This window comes from Anarhichas minor, unplaced genomic scaffold, assembly GCF_050575085.1.
Source record: "Anarhichas minor isolate MPS153535 unplaced genomic scaffold, ASM5057508v1 ptg000007l, whole genome shotgun sequence".
NCBI lineage: Eukaryota > Metazoa > Chordata > Actinopteri > Perciformes > Anarhichadidae > Anarhichas > Anarhichas minor.
Window position 1 is genome coordinate 5,750,051 of NW_027466453.1, and position 19,950 is coordinate 5,770,000.

The 19,950-nt window shown below is 40.7% G+C and overlaps 2 protein-coding genes across 3 annotated transcripts in view; both read right to left on the reverse strand.

Annotated features, from left to right (window-relative positions):
• Positions 1-1,942: 1,942 nt before the first annotated feature.
• On the reverse strand, positions 1,943-7,678 carry syt5a (synaptotagmin Va). The gene is made up of 9 exons (XM_076080052.1): positions 7,531-7,678; positions 7,199-7,213; positions 4,918-5,099; positions 3,425-3,502; positions 3,117-3,284; positions 2,782-2,949; positions 2,526-2,643; positions 2,285-2,418; positions 1,943-2,152 (listed from the first exon to the last, which is right to left on the reverse strand). Exons 1-9 carry the CDS (start codon positions 7,676-7,678, stop codon positions 1,943-1,945), a joined length of 1,221 nt encoding a protein of 406 aa, XP_075936167.1.
• A 9,223-nt stretch (positions 7,679-16,901) lies between these two features.
• The window catches only part of hook2 (hook microtubule-tethering protein 2), a 15,235-nt gene continuing 12,186 nt past the window's right edge, over positions 16,902-19,950 (reverse strand). For both annotated transcript variants that reach the window (XM_076083539.1, XM_076083548.1), the window contains 5 exons: positions 19,852-19,934; positions 19,644-19,747; positions 19,081-19,182; positions 18,925-18,996; positions 16,902-18,679 (listed from right to left, as the gene is read on the reverse strand). In XM_076083539.1, the coding sequence (XP_075939654.1) occupies positions 18,551-18,679; positions 18,925-18,996; positions 19,081-19,182; positions 19,644-19,747; positions 19,852-19,934 (490 nt within the window). In that variant the 3' untranslated portion in view covers positions 16,902-18,550. The remainder of the gene's footprint in view (positions 18,680-18,924; positions 18,997-19,080; positions 19,183-19,643; positions 19,748-19,851; positions 19,935-19,950) is intronic.

Consider the following 19,950-nt stretch of genomic DNA (forward strand, 5'->3'; position numbering starts at 1 on the left):
ACACATTTGAAGTAATGCTTGCAGTGTTGTCATTAACAGTCGATGTTATTAGAATATTTCAGTGAAGAGCTCCCTCAGGTGGATAAACGCTGTCATCGCATCCTGATGAAACTGGAAACCCATCAGTTGGGTAAAAGGATTTCACACATGTAAATAAAATCACCTCGTTACATCAGGGTATCTGTAGAATATAGTGTTTAATTAACATTACACATGGTCAGCTAACAAAAACAATGGGTTGTTTTCGCCCAGTGTTGGTGTCTTATTTATATATTTATATTGGGCTATTTTATTTTATATATAATATTTATTTCGTCATATATTAATCCACATTGCTCACTTATTTTGGGCTATTTACCAAAACAAATAAATACATATTTAGTTATAACATAGTAATAATATACATTTAGTAATAACATATTTCTGTTGGGTCATAAATTGAAAAACAAAACAAAATCTAGTACATTTTTTTGAGTTATGAGTTTGAAAACAATATATGATATTTTGTTGTTTTGTGGCATATGTTTTGAACTTCTTCAAATTGAATTATTGTCCACTGCTGCAACTGTTTGTTTAACATTTTCTTTTTACTTTTTAGTGTTTGGATGTCATGAAGTTTACAGAAAAAAAAAAACAGATAGAAAAACTGTGTAAAATAACAACTGATGAGAAATGATGCCTCCTCGTGAAACATGATTTAGAAAATAATTACAAACTTTTTAAACTAGTTTATTATCTGTGTTTTTAGTTTAGTTGGGGCACTCAGATTGTTTTCCTTCTCTTCCTTCTTCTCTCCTGTCCGTGGTAATTATGTGCCCCCCTCCCCCCCTCTCTTTAATTCCTGCCTCACATGTTTGGCTCACTGCGTGAGACAAGGACTAAAGAGGACAGACACACTGTTAATCCAGTCTTTCACTCACTGCATCAATTCAGGGCTCTCTCTCTCTCACACTCTCTCTCTCTCTCTCTCTCACACACACACACACACACACACACACACACACACACACACACACACACACACACACACACACACACACACACACACACACACACACACACACACACACACACACACACACACACACACACACACACACACACACACACACACACACACACACACACACACACAGGATCTCCACTCATTCAAACACAAGCACGGACGGAGAGACGGACCAATAATCAGTAACACGTGACTAAATACAATGCATTTCACAGGAAGAAACAAGTGTCGATGGTTTGGAAGATAAGAGTCATCGGGGTAGACGAGAGGAAAACATGAGGGAAACGGGAACTTAAAGAAGGAAACACACACCTCAGCTCTGCAGACAGCAGTTTAAAGTTACTCCAACAGAAAGAATGTGTGGGTTTTTCTATTTTTTTTCTTTACTATAGTATCAAAATGTATTTGACAATACTACAGTGTACCTATGCTGTAAAAAGATGGTTTTAACCGTGAGACAACCAGGGCATCGATGACAGGTGTAGCTCATCAAAATAAAGCTGATAAATAATGATAATAATGACTATTAAAGGGGCACGCCATCATTATTCCGCCAGTGGAAACAGTTAATCATAGCATGTTCTCTTGAACCGAAAGCCTGTATTATGAACGAGCTGCATCGTGCGTACTGTATCTATTTGAGCGTGTTGCAAGTACACATTATGTGTTTGTGTACATTTATTTAGTATGTAGTCAAAATGTTAATATAATAAATAAATATAAAGCACACATGTAGTCATATAAAGAGATCCACAAATGAAAATTCACAAAAACAAACAAGCTGAAGCACATTCAAGATTACAATCCAAGTGAGAGGTAATTTCATAAAACATACAGGGGTTTGGTTTCAAAAGAAAGGATTCCCCTCATATGCAGATGATGGTGTGTGTGTGTGTGTGTGTGTGTGTGTGTGTGTGAGAGAGAGAGAGAGTGTGTTTAGCGGATGGGGGCCTTCAGAGCAGCATCCACCTCCTCCTCCGTCTGCAGCGTGTGCCACTGGGCCACCGGACGCCTGGGATTGGCCAGCATCTCTGACCAGTGGCGCAGCCCGATGCCCGAGGCGCCGTGGCCCATCCAGCACTTGCCGATGGCGTCGTTGCTGCCCAGCTTGTCGTAGTCGTACACCGTGATCACCACCTGGAGTTTCTGTTCGTGGAGAGAGCAGAGGGACGAGAGAGTTAGACCACATTTTTCCGTGTATTTGAAGTTCAGGCCGATAGGTAAGAGGAAATTGTTCTTCCGTGCTCAAGGAACGTGTTCCTTGTGTTGTGTACGAACCTGGATCTGGGAGAAGGGGATCTCAAAGCTAAAGCTCTCATTGAAGTAAGGATTCAGAGTGTTTTGTTTGACTGACGTCTTCTTCTTCTTCAGTCGCTTCCCATTGTGCTGCAGCACCACCTTGACAAAGGGATCTGAGAGAGAGAGAGACACAACATCAGACAGTGGATCAGAAGAACCCTAACTGCCATCCTTTCTTTAGTACAAGCATGTGCGCATGTGTGTGTGAGTGTGTGTTCACCTGACAGTCCTCCCACATCCATCTTCTTCAGGTTCTTGGCTTCCATGATGTTGATCGTTAGCTTACCGGCCGTGGGGACGTAACGAAGGGAGATGCAGACATCGCCCAGTTTCTCTTGCTGTCGGGGACATGACATGTAAATGGATGAGTTGTCACGCTGCTCAGTGCTTTGATTGCTTTAAAAGCTGGTAATGACTGTTAGATAATTCATTGTATGTTTCAGTGGTTGTCCCCCCCCAAAAAATAAATCATGTACCTCCTCTTTCTCCCCTCCCACCAGATCCTTCCATTCTTGTATTGGCTGGGCGAGGTCTATGCTGTTCATGGGGATCTTGATCTCGCCGATGACGTCGTGTTTACCGAAACGGTCAAAGTCAAACACCTGCAGCACCAAAGTCTGACCACCCAACTCACTGTAGGGTATCTAGAGAGGGAGAGTATAGACAGAAATGGTTAACTCTAAAGTGCTTGAGACGCGTTGATGTTCATGCTGGATCATTTAAAAAATGATACTAATAATGTGATCAACGGTTTCCTTGTAATGTCTTCAGTTCAACATGGTCTCTCTCTCTCCGGTATCGCTGCACAGACCTTAAAGGTGAAGGTCTCATTGAAGACGGGACAGAGGTTCTTGCGCTGGACTTTGGTCTCAAACTTCTTCTTCTTGTCCGGCAGCATGTAGACTTTGACGTAGGGATCTGAGGACCCGCCGACGTCCATGGCCGCGAGGTCCTGCGCCTGGAGGATGCCGACTATCAGCTGGAGAAGGAGGTAGAAATAAGTTAGACCGGAGTCCCAAATCCTGACGTGGAGCTTAGCTTTTTGTTTCTGTTCTTTTCCTCAGAGGTTGGATATTGGTGTGTGTATGCTTGCGAAATACTATGTGCAGGCGTGTGTACCTGGTTATCAGTGAAGCTATAGTCCAGGGAGTACTCCAGTTTGCCTAAGTTCTCCTTCTCCTCATCTTCCTTCCCATCCTCTCCCTCCTGGAAGACACGCAGCGTGGTTAGCGGTTAACAGGCAATGTTATTAAGCTCACACATTTTGTACTCAAGCTCTCGGGATATGCTGCCGTCTCTGCGGGGCACTGTGATTCCCGCTTTAAGGCACATATATTCAGCTCTAAAGGAGTCAACGTTGACCATACAGTGAAAAAGACTTGGTTCAAAGTTTCAAATATTTTAAAGAGGCCTTGGTCTCAAACATACCCGGTGGAGTTTTGCCACTACTAGCAATATGAAGCAAGGTTTTTATGAGTGAGATTTGTTGTCAAAAGGTTCAGTGTTTATTACTTTTGATTGTTTACAAGAAAACTCCCCAGGGCACTTTTAAGGTTCCTCTGTAGTTTCCCGCCATACCCTGTGAAGATCATACTCACGATAATCACGAACAAACATCAGGCGCAAAAGCATAGATAAAAAGATACAGATTATTTTATCCAACATGTAAAGTTTCAACTTAATTCTGTTTTCTATATTGATGCTTGTTACCACAAGCTTTGCCGGTCAAAAGGAAACAACAGCTGTGACTCCGTCATCCCTTTTGGCTTTTGTGCCCAGTTTAAGCTGTTAATTCGTCCATTACTAGTCTCAACCTGGGTAAAAAGCCAAACAGCTGTGGACAGCGCGGCTCTTACTGCTGCTAACTCCATCTGTTGGCCTGTGGAGGGTGTGGTCAGCCATTGTACATCAGTTGCATCTTTTGACCTGCCGTTAAAGGAGTAGTTCGACATTTTGAGAAACATGCTTATTCGCTTTCTTGCCAAGAGTTATACGAGAAGATCGATGCTACACTCATGGCCGTAGATTGAATACGACGCTACTGCCAGCAGCTGGTTAGCTTAGCTTAGCATAAAGACTTGGGGGGGGGTGGGGGAGGAAACCGCTAGCCTGGCTCTGTCCAAAGGTAACAAAATCCGCAAACTTGCACCAGTATTTTTTACATTTAGACAGATCCAGTCTATCTCTTTCTTTTTTTTCCACAGTTTTTGTGCTAAGCTAAGCTAACCAGCTGCTGGCTGCAGCTACATATTTATCCTAAAAACATGAGAGTGGAATCAATCTTCTCATCTTACTCTCTGCAGGAAGGAGAATATTAAGCATATTTCCCACGTCAAACTATACCTTTAAAACAAACAATGCATTGAACTCTAGTCCCCACAATGTTTTTCTTCTATTTACTCAGTCAAACTTAAATTATGAATAACTTACAACTTCAACTGTTGAATTTTAGACCAGCTGAATAACTGAAACCACAGAAACTCTGCTTACTTGAGAAAATCTGTGTAGTAGTAAATATTTGACAAAATTCTTCTGCAACTGCATCGGTAGCAGAATTGCCATAGGACATCTCAGGACCACACAGGACAGGACCCCTCTGGTCCTTTCCTCACCTTCTTGTCGTCTCCATCCTCTCCATCCTTATCCTTCTTCCTGCGCCCTCGTCCTCCTTTCCTCTCACGGACCTTCTTGGGCTTCTTTCCATTGTTGCAGCACTTCTTGTAGATGCAGAATCCCATGCAGACGATAAGGGCGAGGACCACGACCACAATGGCTCCCACCGCCCACATGGGCACTGGAAGAAGGAGGCAGAAGACAGGCATGCAAAGTCATCAGATGTGGAAAAGGTGACAAGGACACCCTCATTTTTATTTTGACTGCACACTGACAATCTTTACTAACACTGATTGAAGTATCATTTTCACTGTCAACTTTGGTAAACCATTTTTATTTTATAAAAATAAGGAACATTTCAAACACTTCTGTAGTGCACTGAACAAACACTTTCCCAAAAGGCTGCAGCTCACAATAGGCTATTAACCTGTTAGCATTTATTATGTAATGAAACTGAAAATACTGAAATGCATAGAATTATTAAATCAAACGTGTGCGTTAGGAGGAGTTTCACTGAAGTTAATTCCACCATGGCTATATGCCAAATGCCTATTACTTCTGTAATCGCTTCATCCTGTTCTTTTTTTGCGTATCAAGGTTCGTCTTTCCTTGTCCCGGTGATATCTGGGTAATGTTAGCATGTTGGATGTGTTACCATTCACATTAACCTACAGAGGTGGAGCCACGCCGAAACAACCACCTCAACTCTCTCTCTCTCGTGCTGTTAGAGGCAGAGGCGGGGCTTCCAGCTCCAACGTTTTCATTTGCTCTCGCCACAGTGTGACTGACTCGCACGCCAATCAGCTTCTTGTGCTAACCTAAGCACCTGTAGCCGACAGCTTTACAGGTAAAAGTTTCAAAACAGTGTGAGATTGGTGTCATGCAAAAACCTCCCATGGTTGTAAATATGTTAAAAAGGCTATATTGATTGGCCATCACTAGTCCAGTCTGAAGTATTTAAATGATTATCATAGGCTCCAAGAGGATACATTCTATAATAATTAAATGTTTTGAAATGTCAAATACTTTGGTTTATGACCAAATGCCTGCAAAAATAATGTTTCCCATCAGCCTCAACTGTACTTTGTGTTTAGTGCTAGTTAGGAAATAGTAGCATGCTAACCTAAGACGGTGAGCATGACCTGCTTTTCATTAGCATGTTAGCATTTTCATAGTGAACCTGTTAGCATGCTGAGGTTAGCATGGCTGAGGTTAGCATGGCTGAGGTTAGCATGCTGAGGTTAGCATGGCTGAGGTTAGCATGGCTGACTTGTTTGATGCTCAAACCTGCAATAACTGTTATGTTTTGGCCACTTCAGGGCAGCAGAAATGTCTTTTCATCACCTTTTAAGTTCACATGATGAACGTACCAGAAAACTCATTTACACATCTTGCAGATACAGAGAAACATTAGAATTCATTTGGAGTTGTGTTGCTGCCCACCTTGTGAATCTACGTCCAATATTCACTCTCTTTTTGCTTTGTTTTTGGTCTCTGCCAACTCCTCGTTAGCTGCTAAATGCTCCAATATGTTCACCAGCTAATTGTATGTGTCTGGTGTTTGGTGCTGAGCAGGTAGTGTGCTGTGGGTTTATAGAGCTCTTTAGTTGGAAACAGCTGTCTGCTATAAGGATAAAAACGATGCTACAAGAGCGCTGAGAGGGGAGCTGCAGAATTGTTTGTCAATTCTCTGTAGTTCACTATGAGCGACCCCCTTTTACATTGTCATTTGGTACATTGTCATCGTAAAAATATTGATTTATGGTCACTCTAACATATCAAAGACAAATATTTGATCATTCTAACTCGGTGTCTAGACCGCAAGCGTCACATCATCGACACTGAAGCGACTTCTTTATTCCGGTTCCGTCGGGCAGCGAAGGAGCAGCCAAGCTTTCTGTGGAGTGATTCACGAGAGTATGCCTGATGTATTTTTCCATAAATACTGTTGCATATGATTCAGCCATAATTATACAATGAACTTGACAGCTGACCTTTATTTTGATTTCGATTTTTAGCATTCCAAACTTTTTTGTTTCCTTAGACGTGGGCTTCCGCACCTTTGGCAAGAGAGCCTAAACAAAGGTTTTTTTTATGGTGAAGGATGTGTCTCCATAATTCCATAATACTACTCTCTACTATAACTTTGGTTGAACTTCTCTTGCAGAACAGTCAGTACAGAGCTGGTTTTTTTTTTTGCCACCTGTAGAAGACTTGAAGAAGACATTTTTCTTTAAAATGGGAAAAGCTTGAATGGTACAAGAAGCGAGATGGACTTACTCTTGAGTTTATGATCTGGAAGAGCAGAGCGGTCACATGAAGAAATGAGAGAGGACAGAATGAAGAAATGAAAAACACGAGGATTCATAAGAAGATGACATGATGGCTCGATGATGGTATGTAGGTTATAGATTGATTTTGATTGGTTTGTGTGTGTGTGGGTCTCTCGATGTGCAGGTTTATCTGCCGAACTGGCTTCAATCTTTGTTTCCTGTTTATTTGATATTATGTCCAATATAGGGCATATTCTTTGAGAACACACCAAATTGAACTTAGTTTGTATTTTGTGTGTATTTTAAATATACTGTATATGTGCAGTTGTGTGTGCTCACTTGGCAGGTGCGTGAGCTCATTGAAGAACTTGTTCTTCATGCTGGCGAACTGGTGGTTGGAGTGGTGCGAGGGAGGCGGTGGGCGCTCCTTCTCCTCCTCCTCGGCCGCCCTGCGGGGCCGCCCCCCGGCCACGCTGACCAATCGCATCGCTGCTGTGGGAAATCAAAGGAGAGAAAACGACAAACGGTCAGTGAACTAGTAATCTCCAGATACATTTTGAGACGTTAAACGACGCTTCCACAAAACACATTTATTCTCTCTTCAGATGTGTCCTTCATTCAAACTTCATGCTATTTGACCTTTCAGCTGGTTTAATCTCTTTAATCCTCTCTCACTCGCCTCACTCTCCTCCCTCTCACTCGCCTCACTCTCCTCCCTCTCACTCGCCTCACTCTCCTCCCTCCCACCAATCGTTCTCTAGTTTCAAGCATCTCACAAAGACAACAAGAAACTATTCTCATTAAGGACAACTGCTTTATTTTTATTTCGTTTTTTACTAAAAAAAAGAAGTGGATAAAGTACTGAGAACCTTTACTTTAGTTGAGGTAGCAATACTAAACAAAATGTAACATCAAACCGTGTTTAAATGTTGCACTGGAGCCGATTTGAACTGCGTTATACACTGCTGGCTAGTTTAATGTGTAACAGCAGCTAATCATATATTTGTGAGAAAAATCTCAAACTGCAGAACAACATGTAACTAGCTGTACAATATTATCCCCGGAAATATACTCAAGAAGAAGTATAATGTAGCATAAAATGGAATACACAAGTAAAGAATACAGTTCTTAAGAAAATACGTTAGGCTACTAGCATATTTTAGCATACTCTAGCCTACTTACACAAACGTTTCGGTAAAAAAGTAATTCAATGTTTACCTTTTTTTTTAAACTTATTCTATGCATCGCTTTTTTGTGCTCATGCTGATCAGCTGAGAGGGAAAAAACAAACATTCATGTCAGCCTCCAACATGTAGTCACAGGCTGGATAGCTTTTTGGCTAACCAGTCGAGTGAAGTGTATATTACAGAGCTTCAGTAAACTTTAGTAAAACTTTACTCGAGTATTTTTATTATGTGCACATCTATACTTTCACCTGCAATATATTAAAATTGAAATGTAGTTTTTCTGAGTGAAGATATGAATACGAATCATGAGATTAGCTCCAAAACTGATATTAATTGAATGACCTTTACATGACTATACAAATCAGACCCACATACTAATTTCAGGCTTTACAATTTGCAATATTTCTCTTCTACATAAACACAAGAATGACCTTTCTCTGCCTCTCTTACGCCTCTCCCTCCTCTTTCCATTTGTCCTCCTCCTGATCATCCCTACTGCCCTTGTTGTTTCCTTCCTCCTCTCCTCCTCCTCCTCAACCTTTCCTTCCTCCCTGCTTCCTTTCCATGATGGCAGTGTGTCAAGAAAGAGTAAAACCTGAGCTCAGCAGCTCATTGCTTGCACATAATAATCCCTCCGACTTTGTGACAGCATGGCTGGTGGATACGCACATACAGACACACGCGTACCCTGAGGACATTTCATTTGCTTTAATGTTTGGACTGGTCACAGCAGGGAAAAGCACAGGTGTTGCTAATGACATTAGCCATTGACATTCACACCCGTGCTTTCCCTGCTGTGGCATGTCAAAATGTCTTCTGCCTTATATAATTATTAAAGTTATTAGTTCCTGCTTTGTTCTATTTAAAGAGTTTGTATCAGTCTTAACCCTTTTAATGAGGCACACTGTGAATTTACCTTTATGAAGATGCAGGCTTAAAAGGTGTATGAAGTGCAACTAGAAAGCTGGGTTTACCTTTTGCCTAATACTCCCTGCCTGTGATCCTGTAGGTAGAAGCAATAAAGTAAGAAGAAATATCAGTTTCCGGTAATTATGACAATCTGTATTGTGCCCTGTTAAGAGGTCAGTTGTTGACATTTAAACACACATCCATATGCCCCACCCGCGGTACACGACCCTCTGTCGCTGCGCAGCGACGTAACAAGATTAATTGCCAAAGGTAATCCACAAATCCCTCGGCTTAAACAAATTAAGGACAGTTTGCCTCTCCGCGGCTCCGCCCCTTTTCTCCGCCCATCCCGCCATCGTCTCTCCTTCACCCCTCCCCTCTGTTGTCCCCCGTCTGTCTGTTGTTCATCCTCCCCTCGTGACAGCTGGAGTAGATAAAGACACGCTCAGATGTACACACACACATCATATTTCCATAACGAGATGTGATTTAGGTGGCGAGCTGTGTTACATTGACCCTTCCATCTCCCTGGACTGCAGGAGCAGAGGATTAGAGAGGGAGACCTCAGTGTGTGAAGAGATAGATAGATAGATAGATAGATAGATAGATAGATAGATAGATAGATAGATAGATAGATAGATGAATCTATTTGGTATTTTACTCCCAACTACACCCATGAGGGTCAGGGTTTGACTGATAAGGGATAGTTTTTAGTTTTTAATTCAGTAGTTGTAGTCGTGCTTTCTGCCTATATTATAAGAGAAACAATAGCACAACAATGACTCTTTTTTTGTCCATATTAGGAGGGAAATATTGTTCAACTGTCTGATTGTAAAAGCCCCTCAACACTATCTTTGATTGAAACACACACATCAGCCATGAGATACATGAGGAGCAGCCAATTTACCAAATAAAATGCAGTTAAAAGAATGCAAATAGCCAATGGGACCTCAGGTAAATTAAAGTGAAAGCACAATTGATAACACCAGTACCCACTGGTGCTGTAAGTGCTTTGGATAAAAGCGCTGTGTCACTCTGCTGTCTCTGCAGGGGCTCTGTGTGTTGCATAACGACATTTTAGCTGAAGTTCAGAACACCCCAAAATCCGGATGATGACCACAGTTGTTATCTGGGCCACAGCAGATTTAGGCTGGACTGCTGCCAAATTCTGAACACCAGTGAGTCAGAAACCTGGTCAGGTTGATTAGGTAATACGCGTCTCTGTCCGGATATACTGCAGGATGAGGGAATCATGCTGATATGAGAGAACTCCCAACAAATATACAATTTGGCCTCCTGGTTTATAGTTTGGGGAAAGCAAAGATTAGAGGACTGATAATAGGTTGGAGTAATATGTGGTGGGGCTGCTCTGGGGTAAAAACAATGCTCCACAAACAATAGCAGAAACTGGTTTGAAGTGAAATTTGGAGGATTTTTAGGTTCTAAAAAGCAAAGGCTAGTATATTAAGTGATTAAACTAATGTAGCGGAAAAACAGGTCTATAGAAATCTTGTCCACAGAGACATGGTTTGTCAAAATATGACAGCAGCCCTTTAATATTAACATGCTGTAGGAAAGAACAATGTCTGTCATATTGAACAAAAGTCACATCATCAACAATACAACGTCAGTCGTTATGCGGCAAAGAACCACCAACGCTTGCAATGTGACGGCACAAAAAGCTGAGAGAATAAGTTATGGATGAAAATTCCATTATTATTATTAGTCAGTTGACAAAAGAAAACATTAAAAAAGAGAAAAATGACTTCGATGTCTTTTATCTTCCAACCACAAAGCACAGACTAGAGCGGTCCAAACATATTCAGCGAGAGACATATACTGGTTAAAGCACTTAGGATGTTCACCTCTGACCTTTGGGAGCAAGTTACAGTATACTGAGCACATCTTAGCTTGATTGGAAGCTTTCAGCAACATCTCACAGTCTTTATCTCTTACATCACTAAGTGCAAAACCAAAACGTCGTTCCTGAAGGAGCAAGAGAGCATTGACGGTCATGTGTTCACTCTGTAGACTGCTGCTTGTAGTTTTTCTAGGGGCTCTGTTTTTAGCCGTGCTAGCTGCACGGCTCTATGGACAGCAATGTTCGTCCACCACTTTAGTCTTGACTGAAATATCTCTACCTCTTTTTGTAGATATTCATGGTCCCCAGAGGATGAAGCCAACCGACTTTAGTGATTCTGACGTTTTCCTTTAGCGCCACCATGAGGTTGACTTTTTTGATGTTTGGATGGATTGCTGTGAAACTTGGAACAGGTGTTCATGTCCCGCACATAATGACGTGTGAATTGTTGAATACTATACAAAACTAATGACATTCACATAAACCTCAGCTGCACTTTGTGTTGAGTGCTAATTGTCTCTGAGAGCATATTGCCATGCTAGCATTAGCATTTAGCTCAAACCACCGCGAGTCCCACATTGTCTCCAAAAGCCAAATAGTGGGAAACACACTTTACTGTGACCTCAAGGGAAGGCATAATACAAAATCAGGCACCAATGAGATTTTCAGGTCTCTGGTCATTTCAATACTAGAAATATCTTCAATAGTGTTCTTTGGTTAAATTTGACAATTTGTTTTTTGTGTAATTGTTAGGTACAGAACTGAAACAACAATCAATCATTGAATCATCAGAAAATGAAATGCAACTATTTTGATAATCAATTAATGATCAATTAATCATTTAAGTAACGGTTCTTTTCTTGGGCTTCTAATCTGGATATCTGCGAGAGCCATTTTTAAACCATTTTCTTACATTTCATGGACCAAACCATCAAGAATTAATCAAGAAAATAATCAACAGATAAATCAATAATGATGAGAATAGTTTGCATACTAATGCATACTTAAACTGTGTGTGATTTATTGTGATCAAGCGTTACAATATGATTTTGAAGTACATTTGAGCATAAATGTCCAGTATATAAGGCCTCATGTCACCTTGAATTCAAACATTGTAGTTCCAGCTGAATCTGAACCAGATCTTGCATTGTATTATTATTATTATTATTATTATTGCCTTTTTAAGGCTCTCTGGTATGATCTCCTCAGTGGTGGAAGAAGTATTCAGAACTATTCCTTTACTTAAGTACCAATACCGCTATGTGAAAATACTTCAACAAGTAAAAGTCCTGCATGACAAATCCTACATAAAGTACTGGTTTGGCCCCTCTAACTGATACATTTTTATATATGACATCAACAATTATATATACTGAAGCATCAATGAGTGAGCAGCATGTGACTGTTTTAGCTGCCAGAGGTGGAGCTAGTTCCAACCACTTCATACATAGTTTCATACACAGGGACACCAGACATCTGTGAGGGGTCGTGAGAGGAAAAAGAAAAAATACAAGTTTGTACGTTTTTGGACATTTTACTCCCATTCTTTACTTCCCATTCTTTACTTCCCATTCTTTACTTCCCATTTTACTCGTATTTCTCCCACGGGAGAAGTTTAGAGGGAAACATATATATTTATTGGAGATGTTAACTAAAAAATAAATCTGAAATGTGACCCCAACTCCACAGCTTGACCCCAGAAGCCATAAAGGTTGGAAACCAGGTGTTTAGTCTTTAAAATGGTGTTTCATTTGAAAAGCTTATATTATCCATTTATTCATCTAAAATGAACAAGTAACTAAAGCTGTCAAACAAATGTAGTAGTAGAAAGTACAAAATTCCCCTGGTGTATGTAGCGGAGTAGAAGTATAAAGGAAAATAATAGAAATATTCAAGTGATGTACTTGAACAAATACTTAGTTACTTTCCTCCACTGATCTCCATGAGACAGACTGGAGGGGAACAGCCGGCGGAGGGATTTTGTCCGTCTCAAAGCTCACGGCTCTGAACTAAACTCGAGGCGCCATTAGGCGTCTGACACACTGCCCGACTATTGTAGGTATGTGCATGCACACGATAGCAACTTTGGCATTTGTTGACAAACTTCGACTCAAAGCCAAGCCATTATATCATTAGCAGTGTGACTAAGAAAGGACCAATACAAAGGTTCTTTCTTTTTTCTTTTGAGGCAAACAACGTAAAGCCAAACGACGTTAGGGTCAATATTAACATAATATTGCTGCAATCAGAATGTACTTTGTAGCCTGAATTGCTTCTTATAATGCAGGTCTGAAAGAGAAGACACGTGTCCTATTTAAAAATGTTGAAAAGGGGTTTAATTAAAATTGCATGTTTTGTTTTTTTGGAGAGGGGAGGGGCTCCTACCAACAAGGAGTGAGCATTTTAATTCTTCTTTTAAAATTGTATTTTAATATCTTAAAGGAAGAGTGTGTAACATTTAGGAGGATTTATTGGCAGATATTGAATATAGTATTCATAAAAAATATGTTAATCACCCGAAACTAAGAATCGTTGAGTTGGATGAGAAGATGGATTCCATGAGAGGGGGGGGGGGGGGGGTTTGCTTTTGTCCACATTTGGCAGGTTTTTTAAAATATTGTGAAAACAATATTACCAAACAAGCTGTCATTTTATGGTAAAACACTGTCGTGTCCACTCACTCATACCACTGACTTATTTAATTTGAGAAATATTTAATTGACATGAGTTGTATTCAATCGTTGTTAGCGATGAGGGAGGACCTACCTACCTTGATGACATTATCATTGACATTGAGGTGAGCATTGGTATATTTGGTTGTATGAATGCAGTCCTTATAGGTTGCGATAGTCTATTTATCCAACATTTTATCTTAGGTTATCTGATGAAGCTTTGTATGCTTATGTGTTTTCTACTGCGCATGTGATGCTGCTAAGGTGTCTTAAAATCTGTAAAAAATGTAAAAGCTGTAGAGGTAAATATCAGTATCGTGGATATGTACTGGGATTGCACATGAACACAGATTCTGTAAATAGACGTGTATTAGCCTCCCTTAATCCACTTAAACTAATCTCTGCCAGGTTTGGAAAACATCCTCCACTATGCGTAAAATCAAATGTTTCTCTCATGCGGGAACCTTCCCAGCAAAGTGCATTCATCAAATGACAAGAGAATGACATGAAGATTAGCATTAAAGTATCAAATCCAATAAATTGACATTAACCTTGTGCTCCCTGGGAGCGTGGCTGCTTCTTAACAGATTTTCATGACTGAAATACACGGAGAAAGCCAAAGCAGGGGAAATAAACTGCAGCTGTAATTAGTCCTTAATGGATCTACAGAACATTAATAATGTTTCATGATTAAGTCACTTTCAAGTAAGAGCACCCAAAGATGTGTTGTTTCCAGCTTATTAAATGCAATGGCCTGCTTTATATTTTATTTCTTTTTTCCCCCATTAAGGTAAATTGAATACCTTAATGAATACCTTAATGCTTTTGACAGTTTGTCTGGAATAAGCCATTTTAAAACAAATCATTTAGCTATTCTAACAAATGAACTGATAACTTTAAAATAAACTGTAAGTACAAAGTGAAAACAGAATGCAACTCACCTTATTTAGTGCCGGTCCCTCTCGGTTCTTTTGGCTTTTATTTTATTTATTTTCCTGCATCCAAATGTGCTCTTGATAAATCCACCACCACTGATTGATGAGAAGTGTTGCACACAACTCCCTCTCTCTCTCTCCCTCCCCCATCTGTGTTAATCTCCACAATACCCCTCACTGCCAACTACTTATGGCCCACCTACGCTGCAGAAAACTCTTTAAGAACCAGTTCATCTAACACTGTCCCTTTAAATCTGATCTCTTGCAAAATCATTAAGAAGATTTTACATTGTTCTTGTACAACTTTAAGATATTCGGCACTCTGGTTAATAAGTCAATTAAATTCAAATTAGAGAGACTTGCATTGCAGTAGTTGGAATAATTGTGCCTACTTTGCAAACTCAAAAGCTACGATCTAAATGATACGTGAAAGTTTCCATATCTTACAATGTTCTTGCCGTCCCACCCTCCCTGTCCCCTTGTGACTCCTAATAAACTGAAACAGTGGAAGCACGCAGTCTAATTTCAGATTACAAATAGGAATGAAATTAGACCATTTAATGATTAAAATGATTGCATATTCCCCCCCCAAAAAAAAGGCTGAATAAAAGAGACCATGAGTCAAGACCCTCAGGGGTTGGAGCTTGAAGAAGGTTGTAGTAGTTGGAAGCAGTTCAAAGTATTTCAGTGCTTTCAGTTAAGTTGCCCTGCAGGCTTCAGCAGCCTGGACAGTAGTGGCTCCATTCAGCACCCTGGACAGCAACCAACCGAACAGAGCTGTCAGTCACAGGGAAGCCAATGGTGATTGATTATGCACTCCAGTTTATGAAGGATTACACTCGCTGCTCTACACTCAGTGTCTAGTCGGTAATTTTAAGGTTCATCAGTGCAGCAAGCAATATATTTGGAAGGTGTAAGTGGCTCTGAGTGCAGGACCAAGAATATCCATCAAATGACCATGGTGCATCACAATACCATCTATAAACAGAAGTCAATTTGGAGACATAATTTCCCTCACTTTTGTCTTTTTCTTGCATCTTAGTCCGAAGGAACCATGCAAGGAAAGAGGAAACGAGGAAATGAGACGTCCTGTCTTCAGTTACATCACGTGAAGCGACTTCTGTTTCTGATGACGGCGGCTGCTGCTGATCACAGCTGGATCAGCTGTCAGTCGGCTTTCACAGCTGGAGAGACTTTTGACGGAGTTTGTCTGTTCACATGTGAACTGTACTTCTACTAATAAAGACAGTTATCTCTGTAGCCTGCACCTGTTAAACTAACTGCATTGAGTATTTATACTGTGTTTTGTGTCCATACTGTGTTTATATGCACAGGACCAACTTCTACCGGCGGAATGCGTTTGTCTTATGTATTTTCCGTTTGTATGTTTTGAAAGTCTGATTGTGAAGTCATTATTAAATATCCCAGAATATGATTGTGGTTTCTTTGGAACACTGGAATTCATTTATTAGGCTGCATGTTTTAACTCATCAAAACCGACACTCATGAATTATCAGCCCCACACGACTGAATGGAAATGATGTAAAAAGTGTTTTTTCTCTCCAGCTCTCTGACTTTAATTGTATCCATAATAAAAGTTAGAGGAAAATGTCAGATCATGAAAGGACAAATCTTTCAAATAAATGAAGAAAGTTGTTTGTGGTTTTGTTGTTCAGACCAACAGTTAACATTTAAACCAGATGGTGAATCAGAACACAAATCAAATCTAAAACTTGAGTTTAATCCGTGATCTGTCTTCACTCTGGTAAAAAACTCCAGTGACGTTGAGAATGTTAGGATCAGTCCGAATAAACCAGATTCTAATCCAATTTTTATTGCATACTATGACTTTTACTTGTTGGCTCATTAGATTTAGGTTTGCTGGTTATCAAGTCTTTAGGGCAATGTTGCTGGAAGTGTTGTGATAGATTCCCTTTTTCACTCAACATGCTCAGGCCGATGCACAAAGGATGCGAGACGTCTGACTCATCACTTTGGCCTTGAGATCATGACAGAATTAAAGTGTACATATAATTAGTCTTTTTTCTGGATAAGTGTTTATAAATGTTTTAGTCGGTACATTAGGACTGTTAAGTAGTCCTGTAGTTTACTTTAAATGTATTTGCAAAAAAACACCAGCCCGCCATTTCTTATCTTAAGATCCCATTTATTTGTAGTGCAAAAGTAGAACAGACAGTACTACAGATCTTGAACTTACCTCAGATCCCTGTGAGAAGTACACCATGCTATGATCTACTAGACCATTATATGATACAAACAAACACTGCCTGGAAGTTAACCCCTTCAAGCCATGCAAATGTGCAGCAAAAACAGTGACGCAACACCATAAATATCAACTCTAACAATGAAACATCAGTAGAAAATGTTTGAACACAACAGCAGGACTCTGGTCTGCGTAGTCCATAGCACAAACACTCACAGGGATGAAGCACAAGTCACAAAACAGTAGCTCTGATATGGGACGGAATCAAATGACTAAATTAACTAGTAGTGAACAAAGTCAGATGTAGTGTTGATACAGACTTCAAACCTCAGACTTCCTGTCAACAGACAACAAAGAAAAAAAAAAAAAAAAAGAATTCCAGCTTATTGATAAAGTATTTCTTTCCAGTTCAGTGAAACTGTAAACGAGGTCCAGCAGTGGTAAACAACATTAGCTGAGTCATAATTATAATTGTTACGGACTCATCGTGTATTCCAGTCTTTGTGATAAAGTAGGAGGCCTTCCATTGCCTATATTCAGTACGGAGTCGAAAGTGTTGAGTGCAATTAGGTCCTACCAACAACCAATACCCCGTTTCACACTTTGGAAAGAAGAAAAAAAAAAACAAATCTTGAAGTAATTATCAAATTCATAATTAGAGAACATTGTTAAGAAAAATCATATGCAGGACTCACAGTACCACCAGCCATATGAAGATGAGCCTGCAGTGTGATGTGGTGTTTAGGTCAAATATATTTGTGCCAATAGAGGAAGTAGTTTCAGTTTTCTGCGAGGCACTAAACAAACCCACCTTTCTAGGAAAGTGCTTTGGTGTAAATAATTCTAATTATGAAAATGATTCAAGTGGACACAAAGACTAAAGCCAATAACACACACTCATGGTCTTCACATCTCTTCGAGGTCAGTCAAATTAAAACAAAAAAAAAAAGTCAAACTCACCTCAAAACACATGGTCAAGACAACAAAGATATAAGAAAATCCAAAAGAAATGAACAAAACCAAGAAGACGTACTAACGGCTGAATGTGATCATCTGCTTTCAGTCTACAACATTCTATGTGTGGCTTTATGTCTTCTTTAGCACTTAAAATACTATTTGTAAAACCCCTAATTCTCTCGTCTACCGCATTTCCATCCTATTGAATAACATAAAAGTCAAAAAAGAGAGTTAAAACAGACCTTAAAGAAACAGCCCACGAGGCTACAGAGGAAATAAAAGTCACCTTAAAAGGTGAGACAGCCTATTTTCAGGCCCCACAACTCCCTCCATTCATTTCCGTTTTTGAGAGTTGACTCTGAATCTAATCAACAGCAGAGCATCTCTCTCCTCCAGGGCTCCGGAGAAAAAAATAACATTCTCGTACCATTATGAGCCAGCAGGGGGCAGCAGCAGCGTGAAGAATACTCTCTGAGGTGCAGCGATCCAGTTTTAAAAAAAAAAAGAAGGCAGTAAGGCAAAGAGACGGAGTTCAGGAGAAGTCTACCGGGGGATCACCTCGTTCTCTCTCCGTGCTTCCTTTCAAGCAAGTGTTGCTCTCCTGCCTGGACGTCTTATCTGGGATGGGGTCGTGTCAGGCCTTTCCTGGCGTTGGTGGACTGCCTCTGCTGGGCGAGGAAGGACATGGCCTGGTTAGAGGGACCGAGCCGCTCGCCAGACACTTGCTGCTGATACGCCATCCCCTGAGGAGCGGAGAGACAAAAGGAAGAGTGAAGGAACGGGGGTGTGGAAAAACAAGGTGGAGAATAAGGACTTGTGTCTCATGCAAATTCATCTCTCTGCAGTAAAAAAAAAAAATCCTTGTTTGGCCTCGAATGTCTTTTACGAGTTTCATGAATTTTTATTCAAAAGAACAAAACATGAAAACCGTAAAAAAAAATCCCTTCAGGCTTTTTACATGTTTTTATGCATTTGTACACTCACTTACCATGTTGTACCATGCAGTAATGATGAGTTTCTCCTCCTGGTCATGCCTGGCTCTGTTCTTCTCATAGTCATGCTGCGCAACAGATCATCATGCATTAGTGAGATTTAAAGAGCCGGAGTGACCTACTTTGTCTCTTTACGCCAAAAACATTCGTACCTCCAGGTGCTTGATTTTCCTCTCCCTCTCCGTCAGCTGGTTCTTCAGCGCCTGGACGCCCGGAGTCGCCGGCTGCTGCTTGGGATCCAGGGTTTTGATCACCTGCACACATTAGACGATCACCCCACTGATTCAGTGTTGCACTCCAGATGAACAATGGACAGTTAAAAAAAAAAAAAAAAAAAAAAGGCGTAAAATCAATTCAGTAAAACTGGAGAAATTGTGTTTTTTTTATTGCGCACATTCTTCTTCCTGCATTAACCATCGAGCACAACACACCTGAATCCACGACCCAACTGTCTGCGGTCAAGATGCATTGTTGTTAATGTAGGTGCTAATGTAGTCTGGAGCAGAGATGATGAGCGAGCTACAAAGCTCTGGTAAACTCACTTTTTTTGTAACTCCACACTCCCACTTTTTTTTTCCATTTTCAAACTTGGGAGTCTTCCACATATGCAGTAGTACTTCCCAAAACCGAGTCTCCCTTAAACCAGTGGAAAAAAGAACCCTCAGCTTTTAGAGTGGTATGCTGAGGACAACATGTTCCGTCTAGGTGGACTGACCGTTCTCGCCTTCTCCACATAGCGCTTGTATCGCTCCTCCATCTGCTTCATGTCCTCGTCCTTCCTCCGCAGGCTCTCCTGGAGCTCGTCTATCTTCTTTGCCACTGAGAGGGGGGGGGGGAGATAAAGAAAGCGTAAGGAAGAGAAGACACCGGCGGGTGCTCAAAGAGGCAGCGACTGAAGGGAGCATCGGGCAGAAAGGACTCACTGTTGCCGTCCACTTTGGGCTCCAGGTCGTCGATGACCTCTCTTTTCTTCTGGAGGTCCGAGTGAGCTTCATGGAGCTTCTCCCTGAAATAATCACAAG